The sequence below is a fragment of the Eleginops maclovinus genome, chromosome 23 (assembly GCF_036324505.1).
Source record: "Eleginops maclovinus isolate JMC-PN-2008 ecotype Puerto Natales chromosome 23, JC_Emac_rtc_rv5, whole genome shotgun sequence".
Taxonomy (NCBI): domain Eukaryota; kingdom Metazoa; phylum Chordata; class Actinopteri; order Perciformes; family Eleginopidae; genus Eleginops; species Eleginops maclovinus.
The window spans coordinates 21098718-21113730 of NC_086371.1; the positions used below are offsets into that span (position 1 = coordinate 21098718).

A 15013-nucleotide genomic window follows, 5' to 3' on the forward strand; every position below is an offset into this window, starting at 1 on the left:
AATCTGGATTATTTCAGAGCACCCAAGTCCAATGTGGGTGTAATGGAAGATAAGGTCAGCATTTTTATTAAGAATTACCCCCGGAAGAAAAGATGAATAACTGTGGAAGCCTAAATGGAACTTAGTTGAATCGATTGTTTATTGAAATTGAAAATAAAAATGGATTTATCATCATTTTCATGCAAGTTGACAATTGCAAAACAGTTGGACAATTTAATTATTTTAAGTTGTGGAAAGTGAAAATTGTTAAAATGATCATTTAAATTAGAGAAATTTCGATTTTCCATTTATGGAAACAATATATGAATCAAAATCAAAATGCTATTCTAACCATTTCAAATGGAGTCTTTAATGTTATTTTCAAATACTTTTCCTGCTGAACAGTGGAATAAATAAAATGTAGTCACTGTTAGCAAACTTAACAAACTTGCATAGCTGCACATCCACCACCGCTAAGCTAAAGCTGGCTAATGTTTGGTATCATGACGTTTCATTTAGCCACTCGTTAGCAACGACTATTTTCAAGACAGATAGAAGCTTCGGACATTCACTGGTGTGGTATCTAATCACATATTTTAAGTCATAGAATAAAGCGTTTACTTGTGTTAACTACATCATTCATTTTAGCCATCTAAACAAAAACTTGACTTGAACAGACAAGTGAACCAGAATTTTGAACTAACTCCTGTACCACTCTTCTAGACTGTCGTGCCAGTACACATTGAGATTAAAGAGGTTAAAAAATGTAGTTTCAGATTGGACGAGGGCAGGACTGTGAGGTAAGGTTCAACATTTCAGATTTAGAGAGCTTAGATTATTAGATAAATGCAACACTTATATTTTCTGGCAATGTGCAGAGAGTAGCATTCATAAGTCCTGTTATATAGCAGTTAGGTAACAACTAACATTTTTAGAGTGCAAGACATCTGAAGAGAACAAAGGTGACATTCAGAGAAAGAAAATAAGCTTGGGAGAGTGTATGTGAGAGAAATCTGACATGTGTATTTTGGAGCTAGAGATAACAACATGTAAAAGCTTTGGAGTTTTGGATCAAAAGCAGGGAAAATGACAGCTTGTTTTTTAAACAGACATACCTCTCCAATATGCTTGAGTTGCACACACAGAAAATACACACAGTTAAGATGTGCAGCTGAATGACAGATAGAAAGGGAAAGCCGGACAGACAGGAAGACTGTTTATGTAAGCAATGCAAATGTAGGTCAGTCAGTTAGAAACTTACAAAGAGGCAGTAAAAATATCAGAGAAGGAGAGGCGGAGGGAAAGAGCAGTGTCCTTCCTTTTCTGGTTTGCTCTTAAAGTGTTGCTCTTCAGTTTAATTACACTGCAGATTAGAACATTTAGCTTGCTGCAGTCCCATGAGGACTCTTAGAGATTTGACGGCCTACTCATGCCAAACCCTATGCCTCTAAATATAGAGATATAGAAGATAGTGAGGCCAGCATATTGCATATGGTAAATGTTTTTCATCAAAACCTTCACTGTGTTCAGGATGTATCCTATAAACCAAACAAGACTTATTAAATGCACTGGTTGGTCATAGTTGCTAACACTGACATAAATTAAGACTTCAGTCACAGTGAAGTAATTCCTCCACAACCTAAAAAATGGTTTTAATTCTGAAAGTCTGATAATATAGTCCGTACTGAGGACCTATCATCTGTCTCTAGATTTGTATATGATATTGTTCTGATCGATTGCACTGGTCAGACAAATATCTCCAACTGGAAACCGAGCGGACAATGAGGGCAAAGCAGGTTTGAACCAGCTAGTGTTGCCATTGATGTGTTAATTGAAATTCTCTGTCACAGTAGGATTCAACTGGTCAGCTACAGTATAATGTCACTGGAAACAATTACAGTGTGAGACCCTGTCCTCAGCTGGTTCCCACATAGAGGGCAATGAGGTCGGGTGAGTCTTACCAAACCCAAAAGCATGTAGAGGGTTTCAAATGTGCTGATATATTTCCTGTTGAAGTCCAGCTCAACCTCTGCTGCCAGAGAGATGGTGTGTCCAAACATAACACAACAAGCTTTAGCAATCTGACTGAAAATGCATGAATTGTAGCAAAAAAGCTGCAGAGCATTTGATCGTCTTCCAGCTCGTGTTTAGTTTTTAGGCCAGTGTATGCTACTGTTATGGTTCAGTCTGTTTTCAGTGTAAAAACCTGACTGTATGCTACCTGCCCAGAACCAGACAGCGGACAGACCAAGTTAGTGATTAGCTGTTGGACAAAGTAGCAGCTTAAGATCCAAAATATTCCGTTAGGAGATGGTGGAGACCAAAACAGAGCCAGACAACTACAGCAGAAGCAGAAACAAGACTTCAAACAATGTTAGCCAACATCGAAAGTGACAATAAACCTGTGTTATATTCACAGTTTCCGTGCCCTTGGGTGGCTAAAATCGCAAGTTATTGAAGTTTCAATCTTGAAGGTCATCTGCTATTGGCACAAAGAAGTTTAGCCTCTGTGACCATCAACTAATATTTGGCTAGGTTCCAGTGTTGCCAGTGTAGATCTGGGGGAAGACTTCCGCCCTGGTAAACTTTCTACAGTCCTATTAACAACCTAAGAGAAGAGAATGGTAGTTGGGTCATCTCCAGCGATTCTAAGAGCCCTTAATCAAAGATGGCTGCCCTCTGCCATATTGATAATTAACTTCTAGCTTACATTGATGAACCATACATAGTTTTCAGGGATATGGCATCAACTAATACAGTATTTCACAAGTGTCCAGTTAAAACTCAGTAAACAGTTGTTTATTTTTAAGCTAAATCATTGTCAGACGATATCAAACGGAATTAAAGGATTGCACTTCAGCCTATGCTCTTCGCCTCTTTTGTATACCATGCAACCAAAACCTGCGTGGGCTACTACAAACAGAAACCAGAACTCTTCCGATAGCAGTATCGTGTCCCGTTGCCCGCTGTAGGCTGGTTGCTAAAGTGAGCAACTTAAACTGTCCTGTTGTTATTTCAAAACGATACAAAGTCTGAACTGTACTAAATGCTGTAGTGCAGCTATAAGGAGGTTAGACTGTGTGGGAAAATTAATCCTATTATCTGGTTACTTGAGTTTTATATTTGTCACGCCTCCAGGGAGAAAAGTTATATATAATGTCTGACACACATACGATCAGACATGGAAGCAGTTTAGCGTTACATTGATTTCAACACAGAATTATGAGAACTGTAATTACGGTCAACTCTAAGAAGATTTTTCCACAGCAGGATAAGTAGCTTTTTTTATTTATGCAAGTCTTAAAAGAAAAGTTTGGAAAATGTCTTACCAATCGTAGTTGCCTAAATCCACATTAAGCCCCCCCCCTCCTAACCCCCCTTATTCTGCTCCTCACCTCTGTGAATGCTGCCAAGTTGGTCGGTTATGTAACCTGTAACTGAGAAGGTCAGCACCCAGCAGTCATTACCATGGATACTTGGCAGGGACACACACATCAGACATCTTGGCAGGTCCAGTTCTGAAATGTGTGTGTGTGTGTGTGTGTGTGTGTGTGTGTGTGTGTGTGTGTGTGTGTGTGTGTGTGTGTGTGTGTGTGTGTGTGTGTGTGTGTGTGTGTGTGTGTGTGTGTGTGTGTGTGTGTGTGTGTGTGTGTGTGTGTGTGTGTTTGTGTGTGTTTGCATGTGTGTGAGTCTGTGTGTGAGAGATTATGCGCGTGTTAGAAGTAGGGCAGCAGCGGCATTACCTAACTCACCCAGAAAAGACATCTGGGGAGTTTAAGCAGCCCTCTCACTGATTTCAGCTTCCTCCACGCACGTGCGCACACACACACACACACACACACACACACACACGAAAATTAGCTCATGTTGTACACAAACACTTGGCTCAATTTCTGGCCACACACGAGGAAAAGCCACACACACTTCACAGATGTGCATACATGTTAAAGTGTTCAAAATATTGCACATCATTCATTTTGCTCTGTATCATGACAAACAAGTGTCACTACAAACATTTGATCTATTGAGCCACTGATTGTTGTGATTTGATTTATTGTCAACTGTTAGTTACTTAAAGGGGCATTACACAGATTTTTTCACATGAAAGTGAGTTTACTTAAGCTATTAGTCAATCGACAGAGGAAATTTAAATATTTGGCATCCATTTTCCTAATCGATTGAGAGTTTTAAGTCATATTTCAGCATCTCATATATTTTGAACACCGCTTTTTTCTTCTTAAAATCTTAAATTGACATTCTTAAGGTTTTGGACTGACGAAAAAAATATATATATTTAAGGAAATCACCTTGAACATTGATCGATTAACCTAGAAGATAAACTGCAGATTAATTGATAATAATAAGTGTTTGAAATGAAATGCAGGATCCAGTGTTTTTGGAGCTTGAACCACATGGGGGACGATAAACCAGGATATCTCATCCTGTACTGTTCTGCTTCAATGTTGACCGTATTTTTTGTATTGCGGGAGAGAAACTCCCTCTGGAGGGAACTTTGCAAACCATTTAAGATGAATAATTAAATAATAAAACCCCCAAACATAATAATAGGTGAAAAATCCACAGAGTGTAACATTTAAATTGAGATTATTAGTTATCCTGATGTTGCTATAACCCAACATTTTCCTAGAAATACAGGAGTTGACCTTGGTGACTACGGTAGTATCCTTCTTTCTGGCCAGATTCTATGCCAGAAAAAATTTAAGGAATACTGATTTATCACTATAAAAAATGATTGCATAGAGAAAATCAAGTCAAGACATGAGGGTAAAAAATAAAAATGCTTTAATTAGAGACATAAAATACATGCATGCTTTCTTTTGAGTGTTCGACACAGTAGTTAAGTATTACATTTCAAACCCAGATGGCTGGATTGTGTTGCCGTAAGAAAAACCCATTTCCTTTATAACTCCACTGCAGAAACATGACAAGCAGAAACACTGATTTCATTTGTTCTTTACTGCACATTTTATGTACAAGACAAATTCTCCAAAGGCAAAACGAAATAAAACAAAATGCAATAAACATGTATAGTCACTGTGATTAGATTTCTACTCCTTTAGTGATGCTTTGCATCATGCTAACCTGTTGTTATCATCAATCCGCAGTCTAATGATTTCTGTTAATTTACATGTTTTTTAATTCTTATTGGAAAATGTATCTTAAGCACTCACAACACGCTGTCAACATGATGCACAGGTAAGTATTAAAACGTGAAAAACAATATGATCATTTTTTCTAGATTCCTGTTCGATTACTTTTTGTAGATTTCTGTATGACACCGACAGACACTGTGTAGGTATTCAAAAGATCAAAAGATACAATATACATGAAACAACCTGCATCATGTCGGACACACTCAGCACATGCTAACACAACAGACATTAGCTGAGTGTCAGGATAACCTGATGCACAGACAGCAGATTGTAGGAATCATGACTCAGCTAATTTGACCAAAACTCGTGACCTGTACGTTCAGCAAATTCTTCTCCAGCTTAGCTTACATGTTATCCCATTTTATGCTCTGGTCACAATATTTTCCACATTCCTCATGTGAGAGAATATATCGCTGCCTTAAAATACACACACACACACACACACACACACACACACACACACACACACACACACACACACACACACACACACACACACACACACACACACACACACACACACACACACACACTAAGAATGACAGAAAGATTTATGTCTCTTTATCATCACTTCCTGTTGAAAAAGCATCCTCTTTATAAAATAATTTTGTCATCCCTGAACTGTTAAGTGATATCGAGTGAGTTATTTTGGATAAAAGTTAATATTTGTACATCTGTTGCAGATATTTCCTTTCATTTAGGCACATTTTAACATACTTAGACTGTTGGAAAAAATATTTATCTACGCATTTGGGGTCTGTCGTTTAGAAACATGAATGTACAACATTAATTAAGGAAGAAGGAGTTACATTGAGCCTCTCTTCAGCACTGATTGGAGGGTTTGCACCAATCAGAAACCAGGATAGAAACCAGTAAGTGAGAAATACAACAACAACAACAACTGTGTGCAAATGTCCATCTAGACTCTGTGGACCCTGTTTCCATCACTGGACGATCTGGGGCATCTCGCTCCAGGCTTTGGCCTTCTTCTTGGCCAGCGCCATCCAGGGTGGCTCATCCTGGGGCAGGGCAGTGGTGGGCTGGCCCCGCTGGGAGGCTGGGGTCTGGCCGGGGAGCCCCGGAGCTTTGGACTTTTCTGGGATTTTTGTGGAAAAAGGTGGGGAAGTAAGTGTCTTGGATGAGGTGGAAGGTTTGGAGGGGGATGTGCAAGGGGGAACTTTTTGGGGAACAGGAGTGGGAGTAGACGAGGACAGAGATCTTTGGGGAGAGTGAGGTATGGGGGCAGGTTTGGTGGTGGCAGGGGGGAGCTGGGGTTTAGGAGGCTGAGGGGGGACCGGAGTGGGAGGAGAGAGAGTCCTCCTGGCCTCCTTCTCTGCAGATGCTGCAGGCTTACTGATCTCCAATGCACTCACTGGAAGAGAAGAAATAATTGTTGCAAACAAAAGTCAAACAAAAGGCCAAATCTAAATACTAAAGATGCATTTAAAAAGTATTTTTTAAATCTATATACGTATTTTAATTGCATCATAATTATAGTTAGTTATAGTATATAGTTTCTACTATATATAATATATATTGACACGTTTGCCTCTTCTTTTGTTTATACATAAAATGAAAATATGAAAGAAATGAATAAATATATTCTTATTCAGTTCAGATCTGCATATTTATTGAGCGGTTTCCGGAAACCACTTTTTATTTAATCTCAGAATAAATCTATTATATCCTTTTATTTGTTTATAGTTTGTATCAGTGAATTATGCTCATGCATATTCATGAGCATAATTTTATAATTATTTCAAATTGAAATGAGAAATGATGCAACAATATATTATAATATGTGTTTATTATTTGGCTGAATAAAAACATTTAAATTAAAGAAAATGTTTTTTATACAATAAAATTGTAAAATAATATCCCCCCAAAAATATCCCACTAGTTTCATACAGAATGAATGACAGTTGTTTTTTTGAAACAGCACTGTTCACTGGTAGTTTGATCTATTCAGGTTTCTTTTGGTTTGTTTCTTGATGTAGGGCGTTTCTTTCTTTGTAATATATTCAGTAATTTAACACATTCCTCAGCAATTAAATAATAAATCACAACTATGTAATTTGACTCCTGTCTAGTTTGCTGCAGTAGCACAGTCTGTCCACATGAGGTCAGAATTGCACCAAAAGTTGTACTTCCTGCAACTAAGGCATAACAACTAATAGTGGAGTGTAATCACTCCTAGGGTCCAACAAAAAAAAAACAGCCTTTTAAACAGTATACCTTCAAAACCCTAAACGACCTGGCCCCTCCCTATCTGACCTCAGCGATGCTAAAACCCTTAAGACTAACAGGACTAAGCTCCAGACCTGGGGTGACAGGGACTTCTGTACCATCGGCCTAGAACGCCCTCCCTATACCCATCAGACAATCAACCACCCTATCATCATTTAAACAAGCCCTCAAAACCCACCTCTTCAGACAAACCCCCATGAAATGACGCTGCCAATCCGAATGTTAAATTGTCTGTTTTTGTTGTACGACTGTGTTTGTTAAACGTCACTTTTGTAAAGCGTCTTTGTGCGTCTTGAAAAGTGCTATAGAAAAATAAAGTGTATTATTATTATTATTATTAATATACACATTTTCATGAATCTAATTTCCAGTGATCATGTGTGATTGTGTGTGTGTGTGTGTGTGTGTGTGTGTGTGTGTGTGTGTGTGTGTGTGTGTGTGTGTGTGTGTGTGTGTGTGTGTGTGTGTGTGTGTGTGTTTGTACTGACCTGTTTTGTGGCTTGCCACTGAGCTGACATTCACTGGCAGTGAACTCTTCCTCTCCGGTTCCTCCTGATGACAGAGAGCAGCACACTCAGTTATAAATCATGTGGCGGGAAATGTGCGGGGGTGTAACTGTTAACACATGGAGGCCAAAACAGGATGAACCATCATCACATCCAAGAGCACCTGCATCTGAAACCATGTAATTTTAGACCGAACCAAAACCATATCCCCATGTCAGCTATGCTAACTTCTTCAGCATACTGGACTGTGACTCATAAAGCTGTCACAGCCCTGGTGTTAAAGGTATACTTAGATAATTTATTATTATTGTATGAGTTACTTAACCATGGCGGGCGAGCTAAGACATGCACTGCTGTGGACAGTGCGAGCAGCAATATGTTTTTGAGACATCTAGAAAATCAATATCAATTCATATATTTTTTTAATGTTCACTGCTTTACCTTGCTGTCAGACAGCCTTTCAGACGGGAAACTGAAGCTGTTATTATAATTATGAATGAATGATGTCAGGGCCTGGGTTTCGAGCCACTGACCCTCTGATTGGCAGAAGTCCATTAATCCCTGAGCCACATTTTTAAAGCCACCTGACTCCTTTATCAAAAACGTGCATTTTGCCTCTCAGGAAAAAGAGGTGCAGGTCTACTGATTCGTTAGTGTTTGTGTTATTGTCAGACTTTGGTGAATTTTAACTAACCTATCCAAACTTCAGAGGCACACACAAACACATACTTGTCGATGGAATCTGGTGGCATTGAAGAACATTTGGTTTCAGTTATCTTCAGAAAGAGATGTCTGACATGTAAAGTGGTAAAAACAGCTTTTGACTGAACTGATCAAATGTTCTCAAAGTGTTTGGTACTCCTGTCTGTTCCTCAGAACTGGGGGTGCGCAGACCACCATCTACACTGACTATCGGTTAGTGTCTCATACTGCACAACCCCACTTTAAACAATCCAAATGGTCTCTTGAAGTGCAAATTTCAGCTTCAACAGTTCTGTCCCCTCAAATTGCAAAAGAACAAAGCTTAACTGAACCCTTACCAAGCCCCCCCCCCCCCCTTAGAGACCAATGCAAATAATATACCTGCACTCTTTGTTGTTGGGTGTTTGTTTTGTGCTCCTCTGCTCATAACAAGTTGACACTATGTTTTTTTGAGTCCTCATTTTGTCTTATGGCAATGTGTGTTTCTTACTAGTGCAATCAATATGCTGTATTTGGATAAACATGTTATACAGAACTGACATATACAGGACATTAAGAGTGCTGGCATGCTGCATGTGATCACCTGTTTCTTTATTGTACTGTGAACTACAGTACCTGTGGTTTTACAATTGCTTTTTTACTTGTGTCTTTTATCCTATCTCCTCTATCTTCTTGTCTTTCCTCCTTTCTTCTTAATTAATACTTGTGATGTATTTAGCTTTTAGGCTGTCTACTATCATCTGGCCAGCGACAACAGCTGGAAATGAGCCATGTTGGCTCAAGCTGCCCAATTTACTGTGTTTGTTACAGTGAATTAATGGGGACTGCCAACAAAACCATAAAGGAATAAGCTAAACTAACTCAACTTTATGCTAACACTAATGACCATAGCATTTTATCCTATCGTATTAAAAAATGTCCCAGTCTGGGGTTAAATAAAGTATTTCTGATTCTGATATCCAACCCAACAAAAGTACATCTTTCAAAATACTTTCTTTTATTTTACTTTTCCCTCTCACTTGAATGGGAATATGTATCCACATCAGAGACAAACCCAACCAAACAAACACTGATTACCTTCCTGACAGAGACCTCATCAAGGGAGCTTTCTTTGTAGATCTTCTGTTTCTGTTTGGCCAACGAAATCCAGCTGGGAGAGCCAGATCCAGCAGAAACACCTCGAGCTGGAGCTGGATCTGAATCAATTACATAGCAGAGAAGCTGTTACACCACAGGCTCAAGTCTCTGGGATGCTGTAAGCATTGCCAAACAGCTTATGGAAAAGAGAAAGGTGTGTTTATGTGTGTGTACGAACCTGTCATGCGCTTGTTTTTCACTCCACTGTCTACGTCTGGTTTCTTAGGGAGGGCGGGCTTGTTGATGACAGGCTGATTTATGGAGGGCTTAACACTGATTGGCTGCGGAGAGTCAACTCTACAGCTGGTTGGCTGAGCTGGAGGCTCCATGGAAGGCTGAAAAACAGAAAATAAGATCATAAATACAACGATTCAATACAAGACTTATTTTACACCTGCATTCAATGCTTCTTTTGTCCACTTGGGGGAAGCAGAAACAAAACCACACACATTAACACAGTGCTCCTTTATTTTTGGTATTTCTTGGGAATTGTTTCTTAGAGAACGCCCTTTAGAAGCACTTTCTACGGGGAATGAAAAGTTAACAAAGCAAACAGTTATTATTTACACATCCAGGAGATAGGGGGCAACATTTGTGACGATAAGTCTAATATTGACTATTTTATAAACACTGCTTTTTATTTTTTCTCTGAAAACAAAAAAGTTTTATGCCTTAAAACCAAGCAATTAGCTTAAAGAAGCAACAACTCTTTTTAGTACTCAGGGCTTACTGCAGGATACAGTGGTAATTCTCACTATGAGCACCACCTTCCATATGCAATGTGTTATTTGATGTATTGTTAAATATCACTTATAGCTGCCTAAACCCTAAAATACCTTTGATGATGAATTCTGGTAACTTTAAGTTTTCCTGCATTAGGTTGAGACAACTTCAGATCTCTATGGAAGCCAATTTTCAAAAGCATTACAAAAAAATTGGAAAAAAACATTACGTATCCCAAACTAATGATAAACTTATTATTTTAAGAACCTAAGTCAATATTCTGAGTGACATTATTACAAGTCATTACTATTAATATTCTTCTTTTTGGTTTTTGTTTACTGGATTAAATGGGTCCCCATAAATCGTTGCAGAAACCCTCAGAACCGACCATCTTCAATGCTTTTAAAGAATGAAGCCTGTTGCTTAGGGACATGTTCATGTTTTGAAGCAAAACTTATAACAGTAAGAACAAAGTCAGGAAAAGCACCTCTGTGTTTTCCTCCTCCGAGCTGAAGCGAGGCAGAGCCGACGTCTTCCTCAGCCGAACTCCAAATGGATTGTCGGGGTTTCCCTCTACCACCACCGAGCTTTCTGTAGGCGGAGAGTGGAAAAGTTGGTCTGTGGTTTAGATTTGTTTTAACTCCAAAGGGCGAGGTCACCTCATTTGACATACAGTTCAGCAGACTACTATTTTTCTTCAATATAAAATGTGGACTTAAAATAGTTACTCTCGGACTCAAGAAGAACATGTTTATTGAACCTGATGATAACCCCTGGTCAACTGCCTTCAAATCGAGAGAGCCAGTAGATAATATTACACAGACACTGAGGCAATTCATATGCATGTTTTTGCAACCGATGTACGTTATATAGTTTATTAATTATTAATATAATTTCACAATATTTATGCTGTCTGATCTGTGTTTGGTTGTGTAAAAAAAAATCATAAAATCGTGATTATAACCCAAGGTAAAATATAAAATCGTAAAATATTTTTGAAAATAAGAAGAGAAGAATAAAATCAAAAAAATAATCAACAGCCAATTCCATTTCTTATTTAAAAACAAAACAAAACAAAACAAGAAAAAGACAAATCAACAACCCAAGTAATGAAATCTTCCATGATGTGCATTTTTTTACATTCAACGTCCTCACCTTCTGTGCTTGCAGCAGGTGGGGTCTGCGGATGACTGGATGATGGAGACAGTGGGGTGGGGGTCCCTGCGGTGGTGGGGGTTCCTGCAGTCCTCGCTCTTCCCGGGCTCAACACCACGTCAACCTTCGCCGGACTTGCAGGCTCTGCTTTCCCTTTACTAGCCTCCACCTCCACTTCTCCCTGCCCTGTGACTGCGGACGATGAGGAGATGGCGCAGGTGGCTTGGGAGGAAGGAGGTGTCGAACTCTCCTCTGCAGTCGCCGAAAGACAGCGACCTCTGCCATGCGGGGGTGATGGTGAAGCGGGTTGGGCTGGACACCCGGTTGACCTCTTCCTCCACAGAGAAAGGAAGTGTAGCTTCTTCCTCCGAAGCCGACTGTTTCTCTTCTTCTACTGTTTCCACATTATCAGCTGCTTCTTCTTCTTCTTTTTCTGGGTTCTGCTCCTCCATTTTGTGAGGTGTCTCACTTTCTGTCGGCTGTGTGTCAGGTGGGGACTGTGGGAAGAAAGATGGTGCCTTCTCTGAGCTCGGAGAGAGTAGATTTATGTGGATGGTGGTGGTCTTGCTGGGAGAGAGGCTTCCACTCTCTGGTGACGCAGGCTCGTGGTGTGACTCAGGGAGAAATAAAGAAGAAGGCTTGACAGAAACTTCTTCTTCTTTTTCCACTTGCTCCATGTCTAACTGTGGTGTTTCTCCACCTTCCTGCTGCAGATTTTGCTTACTTTGATCTGCTTCACCATCTTCCTCTTGCTTGGATTTTTCTATGTTGACCTCTACGACTTCCTCCATCCTCTCTTCTCCATCTTCCATCTCCTCATCTTTGCTTTGATCAGAAACTACCTGAATTTCATGCACCTGATAATCCATCGTTTCACCATCATCTCTAACCACAACATCTACACCCTCATCTTCCTCCTGCACCTGTATGTCATCATTAGCTGCATCAGGGAACGCCTCCATTATCTCTTCTGCATCGTCCCCCTCGTCCTCTAATGCTTCCTCTGCTTCCTCTACTCTCTCCTCTGCTTCCTTCACCTCTTCCTCCTCCCTCTTCTCCCAGCCCTCCTCTTCCACCTCTGGCTCTTTCTCCAGCTCTATGGCCTCTTCCTCCGCTTCCTCACTCTCTGCTTCCTCCACTCTTCCCTCTTCCTCTGCCTGGTTGACGGAGTTTCCTGTATCATTTTGTTCCTCGGGTTCGACTTCTTCTGCGTCCTCTTTCTCTTCTTCCTCTTCTCGCTGGAAGATAAAGCACAGAGGAACATAAGAGAAGTAGAGATTTGTTTCTTTAACCGCAGGGGATACAGTTAGCTAGGAGTGGAGCATTTAGTTGACAAAGAGACAAATATTTTTGGTAGAGACCAAAAACAGAGCTTAAAGGAGAGTTCATTTTGGGCTAACATTCAAGGTGAACAGAAACACGACTTGAATGAATGCAATGAATGTTGCTTCATGTCTGCTGGTTATGTAGATCTGTTGTTAGCATGCTATATGAATTTTACAAGGCGATATTACAGTATGTCAATGTTAGTGTTTAAAAATATTTTAAGCTCTCACCCAAAATGGTTGAATAAATTAAAACATAATATTTGGTTTCGATTGCCAATATACAGAAGAGGCAAATGAACAAGCACATTCTGGTGATCCAAATTCTAAATCTGATCTAAATAGTTTCCCTCCTATGAGCAGTTCAGTAGGGATCATCTTTTAAATTACTTTTTTGGGAGAAATTGGAAAGAAAATGTAAGGCAGGTGAACCAGACACCAAATAAAATTCCTTGTATGGTTAAACGCACCTGGCAATAAACTTGATTCTGATTTTGATTCTGATTGTCGAGCACATTTTTACTGTTTGTTGTTGTAATACTATGTCTTACCACAAAAAGCTGATAGGCACCATATTCAGAAAGGAAAAGACCTTTGATAATTCCTTCCAGGTGAGTTTTAATTTCTCTATGCACTCTAAATACTAGAGATACATCTCTAGTCAAAGAGAAACATGACAGTAAAATAAAATAACTTGCCAACACCTGTTAAGTACCTTGAGTTCAGAGTACATACATTTTTTTTAATCTCATGAATCATGAATGTTAAAAGTGAAGTTTAGAACATGGTGTATTGTTACACCTCAGCTTCTTGTGGCCGAAACAAATATTACAACAACAAGCACAAAACTAATAACACCTGTGATCTGTCAAAAAAGTTATTGACACAAGAGAGAAAACTATTTAGATAAAGCTTAGAGAATGGATCTATCCACCAAACTATCACAAAGGAAATAAGTAAGAAATACATACGCAGTACTGACTGACTTCTTCCACCAATAGCCCTTCTTCCTCTATGGCTGCTTCTTCCTTAACTTCCATTGTATCTTGACAAGAGGCAGTGCTTAAAGTTGAAACTTCTTCCTCTTCCTCTTCCTGTGTTGACTGAGCTGACAGGATGGAGTGAAGAGGAGCAGCCTGATAACCAACAGGCTGCTCCACCTTTGCCTCTTCTTCCTTCACCTCCTCTCTTTCCATCTCGAGGGCTTCTCTGTCCTTCACCTCCTCCTTTATCTCCAGGTCGACCCCCTCAGTCTTCAGGGAGCTCAGGACTTCCTGCAAGAAGGAGCTTTCCTCCTCCTCCTCCTCCTCCTCCTCCTCCTCCTCCTCCTCCTCCTCCTCATCCCTGTTCTCCTGGATTCCATCTTCTTCTCCACTCAAGTCACCCTCGACCTCCTCTGCTCCATAGGTGATGCACAGAGGGTCGGGCAGATAATCTTTGGGACCAGCAGGGGGCTCCGGTGTGGCTCTGTAAGCAAATATCAAGGAGTCAGATTGTTAGAATGAGGAAACAGACAGACAGGAAGTTGAGAAAAGATGAAGCAAATGATGTGTAATCACCCGGGACTGTCCGGAGAGGAGGCCCTGGAGCCAGGCTTGGAGGAGGGCAGGGGCCTGGTGTCCAGGGATTCCTCCTCTGGGAGTCTCGGCTCCGTAAGAGAGGAAGAGTCCGGGCCGTGAGAAACTTCCTGTTCTGCTTCACACTCGTCCTCCTCCTCATCGCTCAGCAGGGAGCGTCTGGAATGCTGTGGCTGCTCCTCCTCTTCCTCTTCTTTTTCCTCCCTCTCTGGAACACAGACAGATGCAAAGTTCTCACACTGATGATACACTGGCAGCAAGCATATGGAAGTCTATAGGTGCCAATGTTACAGTGAAACAATTGTCCTAAATAAAGGTACATTATCATTTTTGAGTCACATTTTACTTAAACAGTCATTTTGATTGTACTCCTAAGCATAACACTGTCATAAATATAATACAATTAAATGTAACATGGATGTTTCTATTATTGTATATTGATGGACAGTGTTGGACTTGGTATAGCTTGAAAATGAAACTAAAAACTT

General features: G+C 40.1%; 1 protein-coding gene across 1 annotated transcript in view; it reads right to left on the reverse strand.

Moving 5' to 3' along the window:
• Positions 1 to 4765: 4765 nt before the first annotated feature.
• The window catches only part of zgc:66433 (uncharacterized protein LOC321250 homolog), a 38512-nt gene continuing 28264 nt past the window's right edge, over positions 4766 to 15013 (reverse strand). The window contains 9 exon segments of the mRNA XM_063876408.1: positions 4766 to 6525; positions 7889 to 7952; positions 9686 to 9804; positions 9924 to 10080; positions 10956 to 11059; positions 11624 to 11879; positions 11881 to 12861; positions 13920 to 14415; positions 14508 to 14733. Coding sequence (XP_063732478.1) covers positions 6098 to 6525; positions 7889 to 7952; positions 9686 to 9804; positions 9924 to 10080; positions 10956 to 11059; positions 11624 to 11879; positions 11881 to 12861; positions 13920 to 14415; positions 14508 to 14733 — 2831 coding nt within the window. The 3' untranslated portion in view covers positions 4766 to 6097.